This window comes from Neofelis nebulosa, chromosome 10 (genome assembly GCF_028018385.1).
Source record: "Neofelis nebulosa isolate mNeoNeb1 chromosome 10, mNeoNeb1.pri, whole genome shotgun sequence".
NCBI classification, from domain to species: domain Eukaryota; kingdom Metazoa; phylum Chordata; class Mammalia; order Carnivora; family Felidae; genus Neofelis; species Neofelis nebulosa.
This window is the reverse complement of record NC_080791.1, coordinates 21308209-21321353: the sequence shown is the minus strand read 5'-3', so window position 1 is coordinate 21321353 and position 13145 is coordinate 21308209. Positions and strand designations below refer to the sequence as shown.

Below are 13145 nucleotides of genomic sequence, written 5' to 3'. Positions count from 1 at the left end.
TATCTTTTTTAAAAAACTAAAATTTAATTTTGATTTTAATTGTAGATTCACATGAAGTTATATTTCCTTTAGGTGTGCTGTTAGATTTTGTATTTGGGATTTTTCTTGTTTCTTGAGATAGGCCTGGATTGCAATGTATTTTCCTCTCAGGACTGCCTTCGCTGCGTCCCAAAGCGTTTGGATTGTTGTATTTTCATTTTCGTTTGTTTCCATATATTTTTTAATTTCTTCTCTAATTGCCTGGTTGACCCACTCATTCGTGAGTAGGGTGTTCTTTAACCTCCATGCTTTTGGAGGTTTTCCAGACTTTTTCCTGTGGTTGATTTCAAGCTTCATAGCATTGTGGTCTGAAAGTATGCATGGTATAATTTCAATTCTTGTAAACTTATGAAGGGCTGTTTTGTGACCCAGTATATGATCTATCTTGGAGAATGTTCCATGTGCACTCGAGAAGAAAGTATATTCTGTTGCTTTGGGATGCAGAGTTCTAAATATATCTGTCAAGTCCATCTGATCCAATGTATCATTCAGGGCCCTTGTTTCTTTATTGACTGTGTGTCTAGATGATCTATCCATTTCTGTAAGTGGTGTGTTAAAGTCCCCTGCAATGACCACATTCTTATCAATAAGGTTGCTTATGTTTATGAGTAACTGTTTTATATATCTGGGGGCTCCGGTATTTGGCGCATAGACATTTATAATTGTTAGCTCTTCCTGATGGATAGACCCTGTAATTATTATATAATGCCCTTCTTCATCTCTTGTTACAGCCTTTAATTTAAAGTCTAGTTTGTCTGATATAAGTATGGCTACTCCAGCTTTCTTTTGGCTTCCAGTAGCATGATAAATAGTTCTCCATCCCCTCACTCTCAATCTAAAGGTGTCCTCAGACCTAAAATGAGTCTCTTGTAGACAGCAAATAGATGGGTCTTGTTTTTTTATCCATTCTGATACCCTATGTCTTTTGGTTGGCGCATTTAATCCATTTACATTCAGTGTTATTATAGAAAGATACGGGTTTAGAGTCATTGTGATGTCTGTATGTTTTATGCTTGTAGTGATGTCTCTGGTACTTTGTCTCACAGGATCCCCCTTAGGATCTCTTGTAGGGCTGGTTTCGTGGTGACAAATTCCTTCAGTTTTTGTTTGTTTGGGAAGACCTTTATCTCTCCTTCTATTCTAAATGACAGACTTGCTGGATAAAGGATTCTCGGCTGCATATTTTTTCTGTTTAGCACACTGAAGATATCGTGCCAAGCCTTTCTGGCCTGCCAAGTTTCAAAGGAGAGATCAGTCACGAGTCTTATAGGTCTCCCTTTATATGTGAGGGCATGTTTATCCCTTGCTGCTTTCAGAATTTTCTCTTTATCCTTGTATTTTGCCAGTTTCACTATGATATGTCGTGCAGAAGATCGATTCAAGTTACGTCTGAAGGGAGTTCTCTGTGCCTCTTGGATTTCAATGCCTTTTTCCTTCCCCAGTTCAGGGAAGTTCTCAGCTATAATTTCTTCAAGTACCCCTTCAGCACCTTTCCCTCTCTCTTCCTCCTCTGGAATACCAATTATGCGTATATTATTTCTTTTTAGTGTATCACTTAGTTCTCTAATTTTCCCCTCATACTCCTGGATTTTTTTTATCTCTCTTTCTTTCAGCTTCCTCTTTCTCCATAACTTTATCTTCTAGTTCACCTATTCTCTCCTCTGCCTCTTCAATCCGAGCCGTCGTGGTTTCCATTTTGTTTTGCATTTCATTTAAAGCGTTTTTCAGCTCCTCGTGACTGTTCCTTAGTCCCTTGATCTCTGTGGCAAGAGATTCTCTGCTGTCCTGTATACTGTTTTCAAGCCCAGCGATTAATTTTATGACTATTATTCTAAATTCACTTTCTGTTATATTATTTAAATCCTTTTTGATCAGTTCATTAGCTGTTGTTATTTCCTGGAGATTCTTCTGAGGGGAATTCTTCCGTTTGGTCATTTTGGACAGTCCCTGGAGTGGTGAGGACCCGCAGGGCACTTCCCCCGTGCTGTGGTGTATAACTGGAGTTGGTGGGCGGGGCCGCAGTCCGACCTGATGTCTGCCCCCAGCCCACCGCTGGGGCCACAGTCAGACTGGTGTGTGCCTTCTCTTCCCCTCTCCTAGGGGCGGGATTCACTGTGGGGTGGTGTGGCCCGTCTGGTCTACTTGCACACTGCCAGGCTTGTGGTGCTGGGGAGCTGGCGTATTAGCTGGGGTGGGTAGGCAAGGTGCACGGGGGCGGGAGGGGCAGGCTTAGCTCGCTTCTCCTTAGGTGATCCACTTCAGGAGGGGCCCTGTGGCAGCGGGAGGGAGTCAGATCCGCTGCCGGAGGTTTGGCTCCGCAGAAGCACAGAGTTGGGTGTTTGCACGGAGCGAGCAAGTTCCCTGGCAGGAACTGGTTCTCTTTGGGATTTTGGCTGGGGGATGGGCGGGGGAGATGGCGCTGGCGAGCGCCTTTGTTCCCCGCCAAGCTGAGCTCTGCCGTCCGTCCGGGGGCTCAGCAGCTCTCCCTCCCTTTGTCCTCCAGCCTTCCCGCTTTCTGAGCAGAGCTGTTAACTTCTGACCTCCCAGACGCTAAGTCGCGCTTGCTGTCGGAACACAGTCCGTCCGGCCCCTCCGCTTTTGCCAGCCCGACTCGGGGGCTCTGCTTGGCCGGCGAGCCGCCCCTCCGCCCCGGCTCCCTCCCGCCAGTCCGTGGAGCGCGCACCGCCTCGCCGCCCTTCCTACCCTCTTCCGTGGGCCTCTCGTCTGCGCTTGGCTCCGGAGACTCTGTTCTGCTAATCCTCTGGCGGTTTTCTGGGTTCTTTAGGCAGGTGTAGGTGGAATCTAAGTGATCAGCAGGACGCGCGGTGAGCCCAGCGTCCTCCTACGCCGCCATCTTCCGGAACTCTCACATGAAGTTATAAAAATGCAGATAAATATTGTGTATCTTTTATTCAGTTTCCCTCAATGGCAACATTTTAAGACTATAGTATAAAATCTCAACTATTATTGATACTCATATAATCTATTGGTTTTATTTAGATTTTCCCAGTTTTACTTTTTCTCATTTGTGTGTGTATGTATGTGTGTGTGTGTATGTGTGTTTAGTTATATACAACTTTATCACATGTGTAGGCTTGTGTAGTCACCTATCACAGTCAAGATATAGAATGGTTTCACCGTAAAGACCTCTCATGTCTTTTTCTAATCACATCCATCTCCCTCCTTAAACTTCATTTTCATCTTTAAACATTGGCAACAAATAATCTACTCTCTAACACTAAAATTCTTTCATTTAATTAATATTATATAAATGGAATAATATAGTCCATGACTCAGTATAATTTCCTTGAAATTCACCTAGGTTGTTGCATGTGCCTATAGGTCATTCCTTTTTTATTACTGAATAGTATTCCATGATGTGGACAGACATATGCAGTTTATTTATTTTTTAATATGAAATTTATTGCCAAATTGGTTTCCATACAACACCCAGTGCTCATCCCAACAGGTGCCCTCCTCAATATCACCCACCCTGCCCTCCCTCCCACCCCATCAACCCTCAGATTTTTTTTTTATTTAAAATTTTTTTCCAACGTTTTTTATTTATTTTTGGGACAGAGAGAGACAGAGCATGAACGGGGGAGGAGCAGAGAGAGAGGGAGACACAGAATCGGAAACAGGCTCCAGGCTCCGAGCCATCAGCCCAGAGCCTGACGCGGGGCTCGAACTCACGGACCGCGAGATCGTGACCTGGCTGAAGTCGGACGCTTAACCGACTGCGCCACCCAGGCACCCCAACCCTCAGATTTTTTAAGAGTCTCTTATGGCTTGGCCCCCTCCCTTTTTTTTTCCCCTTCCCCTCCCCCATGGTCTTCTGTTAAGTTTCTCAGGATCCAGATAAGAGTGAAAACATATGGTATCCAGACATATGCAGTTTAATCATTAACCTACTGAAGGATATTGGGGTTGTTTCCAGTTTTGGGCTGTTACAAATAGAGCTGCTATGAAGATTTGTGTATAGTTTTTGTGTAAGAATAAATTTTCCTTGCTCGGAGATGTATGTTCCAGAGTGCAATTGCTAAGTAACTGAAAACTCTACCAGAGAGATTGTAACATTTTACATTCCCAGCAGTGATTTTTGAGTGATTCAGTTTTTCTATATCATTGCCAGCATTTGGTACTGTCACTATTTTTTTATTTTAGCCATTCTGAGAGATTTGCAGTGTTATTTCATTGTGGTTTTAATTGTGTTTCCCTAATGATATTGAATACCTTTTCAAGTGTTTATTTGTCATCTGCCTGACCTCTTCAGTAACATGTTTGTTCATGTCTTTTTCTAACTTACTGTTCTTTTCTTTAAAAAAATTTTTTAAATGTTTTATGTTATGTTTGAGAGAGAGAGAGAGAGTGCACAGGGGAGCAGCAGACAGAATCTGAAACAGGCTCCAGGCTCTGAGTTGTTAGCACAGAGCCTGACGTGGGGCTTGAACCCACGAACCGTGAGATCATGACCTGAGTCAAAGTTGGACACTTAACCGACTGAGTCACCCAGGTGCCCCTTTATTTTCTTTAACTGTTGAGATTTGAGAGTTCTTTATATATTCTTGATAATAGTTCTCTGTCAGATATATGCTTGCAAATATCTCCCTCTTCCATATCTTCTTTTTTTATCCTCTTACTGGAATCTTTGACAGAACTAAAACATTTAATTTTGGTAAGGTTAAATTTACAAGCTTTTCCTTTTATGGATTGTGCCTTTCATGTCAAGTCTTCATATATGTCTAGCTCTAGATCCTGAAAATTTTCTCAAAATCTGTGTTCTTTCAACCAACTAAACAAACTTAAAACTATTGGGTTTTTGTTTTTGCTTCCAACTCTGTCTATCCTACTTAGGAGAGAAAGTTTTAGAAACAGTGGCTAGAACAAATGTCTATCGGCTGATGAATGGATAAAGATGTGGTATATACATACGATAGATCACTACTTGGCGATCAAAAAGAATGAAGTCTTGCCATCTGCAACAACATGGATGGAACTAGAATGTATTATGCTAAGTGAAATAAGTCAGTCAGAGAAAGACAAACATGTGATTTCACTCATATGTGGAATTTAAGAAACAAAACAGATGAACATAGAGGAAGGGAAGGAAAAATAAGATAAAAACAGAGGGAGGCAAACCATAGAGACTCCTAGATACAGAGAACTAATTGAAGGTTACTGGAGGGATATTGGTGGGGGGATGGGCTAAATGGGTGCTGGGCATTAAGGAGGACACTTGTTGGGATGAGCCCTGGGTGTTATATGTAAATGATGAATCGCTAAATTCTTCTCCTGAAACCATTATTAACTATATGTTAACTAACTTGGATTTAAATTTTTTAAAATCTTAAAAATAAAAGAAACGGGCTGAAGATCAAAATTTTCTTCTAGGCAGGTATTCTTGGTGATATTAGCTGAGTTTTACTTTCTTCTACGGTCATGAGGAGACTCTGAGTCAGGGTAAATCCCACCACAAATTCCATAGGGCAAACATCCATTATCATTGCTTTCATAATGAAATCAATCATCTGGTGGTTTTCTTTTGCTGATCATAATTGTAAACAGATGATATTTGGGAAAGATTGGGTAATATACAAAAAAAATTCTCTCCATTAAAAAAGGACTGTATTTCACATCAGTCAGAATGGCTAAAATTAACAACTCAGGAAACAACAGATGTTGGTGAGGATGAAGAGAAAGGGGAACTCTCTTACACTGTTGGTGGAAATCCAAGCTGGTATAGCCACTCTGGAAAACAGCATCGGGGTTCCTCAAGAAGTTAAAAATAGAACTACTCTACAACCCAGCAATTGCACTACTAGGTATTTATCCAAAGGATACAAAAATACAGATTCAAAGGGGCACATGCACCCCAATGTGTATAGCAGCATTATCGATAAGAGCCAAATTATGGAAAGAGCCCAAATATCCATTGACTGATGAATGGATAAAGAAGAGGTAGTGTGTGTGTGTATGTATATATATATATATATATACATATACATATACATATATATGTATATGTATATGTATATACACACACAGTGGAATATTACTCACCATCATAAAGAATGAAATCTTATCATTTGCAATGATGTGGATAGAGCTAGAGAGTATTATGCTAAGTGAAACAAGTCAGTCAGAGAAAGACAAATACCATACAATTCCACTCATATGTGGAATTTAGTAGGGGGAAAAAAGAGAGGCAAACCAGGAAACAGATTCTTAACTATAGAGAACAAACTGAGGGTTGCTGGAGGGGAGGTGGGCAGGGGATGAGGGTAGGTGGGTGATGGGTATTAAGGAAGGCATTTGTTGTGATGAGCACTGGGTGTCGTATATAAGTGATGAAACACTAAATTCTATACCTGAAACTAATATTACACTACATGTTAACTAACTGTAATTTAAATAAAAATTTGAAGAAAGAAAAGAAAGGAACAGAATTAATCACAAATGAAAAAGGGTCATTTTCCTCTGAGTGAACTCAAATGCACAGCTGCACACATTATTCTCTCCATGGGTTGATTTTTCTTTATTTCTCTTTTTTTAAGTTTATTCATTTATTTTGAGGGAGAGAGAGAGAGAAAAAAAAAAGAGAGAGAGCACAAACAGGGGAGGGACAGAAAGAGAGGGAGAGAGAGAGAGAATCCCAAACAGGCTCTGCAATGTGAGGCTCAATCTCACAAACTGTGAGATCATGACCTGAGCCTAAATCAAAGAGGTGAATGCTTAACCTGAGTACAGGCACCCTTCTGGGTTGATTTCTCTTAACCACATTTTTTAACCTATTCTGTTTGATATTTCATCTCAAAACTGAGGGAAATCAGACATTTTTTCTACCTGGTCATAGCCACCATTCTATACCACAGTATGAATGAGTTCCACAAATGTAGGGGACTCTGTTTTATTCTATATTATATCCCAAGCACAGCACCTACTATGATAGGTATTCAAAAAAATTTTGTGAAATGACTGGATGAATAACTTAAGAGGATAAACACTATTACTTTAGGCAATTTAGGAGAGTCATCCCTGCCAGAAAGATCAGAACAGTGAATTCTCTTAGTGTCCTATTTCTAAATAACAGAGCTAAGGAGTACACAACAAGAATTTCTCAGGCTGGTGACCTTGGAGAGGAAGGAATCTCTCCATGCTGACCCAGTTACATACAGTCTCAAGTTCTGAGGTTTGTGTTCTGTTGGTTCATCCGTATTCATGTCTGAGCTGAAAATAACCAAGATGGGCAATATGGATACCTATGCCCATCTCTCAGGGGCCTTAGCTTGAATTCCTAAACTCAGTATTTGGTGGACATATGCATCCTCCTTGGCCTGTTGCAACCTCCCCCAGCTCCTCTATTGGTGCCCAGCGTTAGTCTTGGAAAACGGATGACATTCCAGCCTCTGCTTGGATTGACTAAATCCTCACTGTAGATCCCAGGCCACACCTTAGACATCACCCAGAATCAGCCACTATTTAACAGTTTGCTGTATTTCTTTACAGCCCTAATTTGTAATCACCATGTACGCTTCCATTTGCATGCTTGGGCTCCTCCTGGAATGCGTCATGCTCTATCACCTTTGGCCCTTTCCTCATACTGTTCTTCTAGAATACATCCTCCCTGCCACGCTCCCACCTGCCTTCTCATCAGACAATGCTCATTTCTGTCTTTGTTCAGTTAACTCATGTCCTTCCTCTGTTTTCTTTTAAACATTACTTTCTCTATTAAATCTTCCAGCCTCCTAAACCAATTTCATATGGCTGGGCACTATTGTACCTGTTGTCCTCACTGTAAGTGTAAAACTGCTTGTCAGACTCTAGTATAGACTTAAAGCTCTTAAAAGACAAGGGAAAAATTATTCATTGCTGTATCAAGATTGTGGGAGTGGGGCACCTGGGTGGCTCAGTTGGTTGAGCGTCCGACTTCGGCCCAGGTCATGATCTCACGGCTCGTGGTTTCGAGCTCCGCGTCGGGCTCTGTGCTGACAGCTTAGAGCCTGGAGCCTGCTTCATATTCTGGGCCTCCCTCTGTCTCTCTGCCCTCTCCTGCTCATGATGTCTCTATCTCTCAAAAATAAATAAACATTAAAAAAAAAAGATTGTGGGAGTGTTTCTGATATGCAGGCAGCAGGTTTCTAACCTTGGAGATACAAAGGAGAGAGAAGAGTATAGAGCTCAAAGACAATGAGCATTATCTGGCACATGCTGCCTTATTGATTAATTCTCTTTTATTCATTCTACTTTTAATCCTAAACAAATGTTGTAGGTTCCAGAGTCCATAGTGAGTGAAATTAACATTATGTTGAATTTAGCCTGGTACCAACGTGCCATGATGATATTATCACCAAATATCCTGAGAACATGGTTTGGATGTAGCCTAAATTAGATAATCTAGGTAAACTAAGTCCTTTCGATCCTGTCTTCTCTATAGTTTAAAAATATTTTTTTAATGCTTATTTATTTTTGAGAGAGAGGGAGAGAGACAGAGCACAACCGGGGGAGGGGCAGAGAGCAAGGGAGACACAGAATCCAAAGCAGGCTCCAGGCTCTGAACTATCAGCACAGAGCCTGACGCAGGGCTTGAACCCACAAACTGCAAGATCATGACCTGAGCCAACGTCGGACGCTTAATGAACTGAGCCAACCAGGCACCCCAGAATAACTTATAGTTTTGAATAGAAGCAAAATTTGTATGTAACTTACCTCTAACAGCTTTTAGTGGCAAAAACCCATAACTGTAGCAAATGAGGTTGGTGTTACTTGAAAGAGGACTCATTATTGGTAAAGCCAATAATGACATTGCTTTCCTGGTGTGGTATCTGATACCTAGCATTAGACTAGCCTAGGATTTAGGGCAAGGTAACTGCCAGTCCTAATGAGGACACTAAAATGCAATCAATTTTTACCATGGTTCAAGCCAGGCCTGAGGACTGTGGAAAACAGCACAGATGTCCATACTGTGTTTCTGCTGCCACCCTGAGACAAAATTTTATCTACCATGATGAATTTTCGTGATATAAAAATTCCACAGCCACTTTGCATACACAGCTAATTTATTCACTTGCTATTGTTAGCTCCTACTGACATAGACATAGGTTGCATTTTGGAGACAGGTTTTAAATTTCACATATATAATAAATAGTACAACAAAACCCTATTTCATTTTTTTCTGAAGGTAAAATTGCATGCTTTTCCTAATTTGTGCTGTAATCCAATGAACACAGTTCCTTTTTTTGTTTCAAAGGAGCTCCAAGTACTTCAGGAGAAACAAGTTATTTTGCAAGTGGGGAATGCTGGTTACCTAGAACATTAGCCAATTTGAAAGACACGTGTGTTATAACAGAAAGAATGGCATTTCTTTCCATTGTATCAAACCAGACTCTTTTTTTTTTTTTTCAACGTTTTTTATTTATTTTGGGGACAGAGAGAGACAGAGCATGAATGGGGGAGGGGCAGAGAGAGAGGGAGACACAGAATCGGAAACAGGCTCCAGGCTCCGAGCCATCAGCCCAGAGCCTGACGCGGGGCTCGAACTCACGGACCGCGAGATCGTGACCTGGCTGAAGTCGGACGCTTAACCGACTGCGCCACCCAGGCGCCCCATAAACCAGACCCTTTTTTTTTTGGTCTTGAAGATTTATAGCCATGAGTTTAGAGAAAACTAATTCTATGGAAAAAAAATGAAAGTTTTTATTAACATAACCTTTTAATTTGCCTTAGAGAAAAATTCATATCAGACAGCTATGTAAATTTAATTACATAAATATTTATTTTGCCAGATTTTAGTCTAACCACGCATAGGAGAAAGAAAGAAGATTAGGTGGTCAAATTCTATTTGATTAGACAGAGATATAAACAAAATCATGACAGTCTGATATATCTATATCTATATCTATATCTATCTATATCATCTATATTTATAAATATCTTATATCCAATGCTATTATAACAAGTCAGATTAAATCAACTTAAATTAATTAGGTTCATTTTTCTCAATTTCTAACTGGTATTAACATATGTCATACTTATTCTTTTTTTTCTTTCTTTTTTTTGTGGTACTTATAAGCTAATACTTGCAATCCCTTTGACTAAGCATAAATATCTCACAGATATTACTGAAACTTTGTTGAGCATACCATAGTCACTGATATAGCATGTATGGAGTGTCTTTCTTTGGCCCCACTGAGAATCATTAAGGAAAATAAATTAGTATTGTATCTCTGTATTCACACAAAACAAGAAATTTGGTAGAGCTCAATTTTTGATATTTTGTAGTATGAAAACACTACATTTTCCCCCTTTTTTTCAAATGTAAACTATTGTAATTAGTTGTCTCATTTTGAAAGTATTTACAGAGATTCAGTCATGCCTCATCAATATTATGCTATAAAATCATAAAAATTCATATTAAATATTTCTAGAAGCATAAGCATTTCTCCAGCTTGGTGTTAAAGCCTTAATGGACCATTCTTCCACTATAGGGATTTTTGGCTAAGGGTGTCATTCCTACCCTTTCTAGCTGATTCTAAAATAATTCTCCAGATTTTCATCTCCCTTTTCTTATACTTCCTATTTTTCTCCTTCAATTCCACCCTGAGAGGCAAAATGATAATATGGAAAGAATACAGGGTTTGTTGTTAGATGACTTAGGTAGAAGTCTGGGCTCTGCTCTGAACTAATTGAACTGAATCTCTGAATCTCAGTTTCTCCATCTATAAAACAGGGCACTAAGACCTGGATTATGATAGCATTTGAAAAGAGACAACTCTTTTTAAGAACTCCATAAATGTTAATTCTGTCTCCTCCAAAGTGAAAGTTACAAATTGAAAGCATGAAGCCCTCCATGGGAAGGGTCTGCTCATTCTTGTTTGTAGGTCTTGAACAGAATAAGAAGGGCTTCCAACCTTTGCAAAGGGGAATTCTTTTTGTGCATCTGGGCAGAGAAGCCTCATGTTGAACCTGACACTTTATTTTGTGGCCAAGGACACTCCTTAAGCTATGAATTCTGTTTCATTCAATATGGTCAAAATATTTTTTAAGAATTATGAAAATATTAGGAGAAAAAAGCTGACCAGCAGCCAGGGCAGTGGCAACCTTCTCTCTGTTATATCAAACCATTTTCTCAATGTTATGAAACATACCCATGTTTCTAAAGAAATGTCTGTAATTTTTATCACTGGTGGGTTTGAAGAAGGTGGGAAGGTTGGTGAGCCTCACCCATTCTTAGCCATCCTCAGGAATAAACATTTTTAAAAACCAAAAGCTCAACAAGGAATCTTTTTCTATCTCCTCTGTGGGTTAGGAAATCCAGTATAGAAACCAGGATAAAAAGAACTCTGAAATTCAGGGAAATTTATAACTTACACAGTGAACATTCCCCAAATGCTGAAAAACAGAAGGGCCATATGCAATTGTTTTTAGGGAAAACAAAGAGGGGTGACCTAATCAGAGAGCATACCGCTATAATGTTTACTTATATATGAAAGGTACATAGAAAGAAGCAAAGTGGGAGGTGGTTTAAAAAGGAAGTATGGATTGGGCTGAGTCTTAGAACATGATGTTAAGAATAAAGTTCAAGTCAGTATGGGACTGAGAGTAACCCTGAAATTCAATAATGTTTGCACGTTTAATTGACATGCTTACAGAGGATTAAGTATTTAAAACAAAAAAAACTTGTTCCGAAAAAAATTATGAGGACATGTGCGCGCACACACACACACACACACACACACAACAACTCAGAAACAACACACACCAACAACTCAGAAACATTGATTCTGCTTAGTTTGCAATTCTCTTCAGGGTTTTTTTCAGAGCACATTTGACATCCTTGTTCCTTAGACTATAGATGAGGGGGTTCAACATGGGTATTACATTGGTGTAAAATACTGAGAACTTCCCCTGGTCCACAGAATCAGAAGGAGAGGTCTTGAGATGTGTGAACAACCCAGACCCATAGAACAGACCCACAGTTACTATGTGGGAGCCACAGGTGCTGAAGGCTTTGGGCCAACCCTGAGCTGATGAGACGTAGAGGACATTGGACAGGACCAAAGCATAAGAAATGAAAATAATGAAGCCGGATATTATGACAACTGTGCTCACAATAATGGAATTCAGCAACTCACTGGCATAGGTGCCACTGCAGGAGAGCTGGAGGAGGGGGAAGATGTCACACATGTAATGGTTGATGATGTTAGAATCACAAAAGGACAATCTGACCATGTCCCCTGTGTGGATCATGGCACCAGCAAACCCCATCACGTAAGAACCAAACATCAGCAGAGAACAGACCTGAGGGGACATGGTGACCGTGTACACCAGAGGTTTACAGATGGCCACATAGCGATCATAGGCCATGGCTGTCAACACATAGCACTCAGAATGCACAAAGAAACAGAAGAAAAACAGCTGAGTCATGCATTCTGTAAAGGAAATGATGTTCTTCTCTGAGACAAAGCTCATCAGCATTTTAGGGGTAATGACCAAAGAGTGGCAGAAATCTATGAAGGATAAGTTGAATATGAAAAAGTACATGGGAGTGTGCAGGTGAGAATTCAGGCATATTAGATTAACTAGGCTCAAATTTCCTACCATAGTGACCACATAGTTCAGTAAAAAGAGAAAGAAAAGGGGTAACTGGAGCTGAGGTCGGTCTGTAAATCCTACCAGGATGAACTCTGTCACTGAAGAGTCATTTTCTATAGCCATTACCTGCCAGGGTGTGATCTGTGAGAAAAGGAGAGAGGTGTCACATCAGGACAGGATTCAGATCCTTTGTTTCTAGAATAAGGCTTTGTTCTACGGGAGCTTGAGTCTGGCTGTAGGGACAGCACCCTGGAAGAAGAGCCAGGGCAAGGATTCTCCACCTTTAACTTTTCTTTTCTCATTTGTCCTTTTCTTCCATGTTTTCAGATCTCACCCATAACTCCTAACCTCCCCTGGACTGACACAAACCAGGATGAAGTGATGGTCACATGTGAAAGCAGTATCTTGAAGAGATGAATAGGCTGGTCAAGGCCATACAGACAGAGAACAAAGGAGCCGACAGTTGGACATGGGACCACTTCCTATGAATATTCTTGAGGCTCTGAGACAGTAAA

The 13145-nt window shown here is 40.4% G+C and overlaps 1 protein-coding gene across 1 annotated transcript; it reads right to left on the bottom strand.

Annotated features, from left to right (window-relative positions):
* Positions 1-11823: 11823 nt before the first annotated feature.
* LOC131488524 (olfactory receptor 143-like) lies at positions 11824-12780 on the bottom strand. Its single transcript, XM_058690404.1, has one exon. The coding sequence runs from the start codon at positions 12751-12753 to the stop codon at positions 11824-11826; it is 930 nt and encodes a 309-aa protein (XP_058546387.1). The 5' UTR covers positions 12754-12780.
* Between the last annotated feature and the right edge of the window lie 365 nt (positions 12781-13145).

Bases quoted from the DNA above. Each gene is read 5' to 3' on its own strand.
- LOC131488524 (XM_058690404.1), bottom strand. From the start codon at position 12,753: ATGGCTATAGAAAATGACTCTTCAGTGACAGAGTTCATCCTGGTAGGA.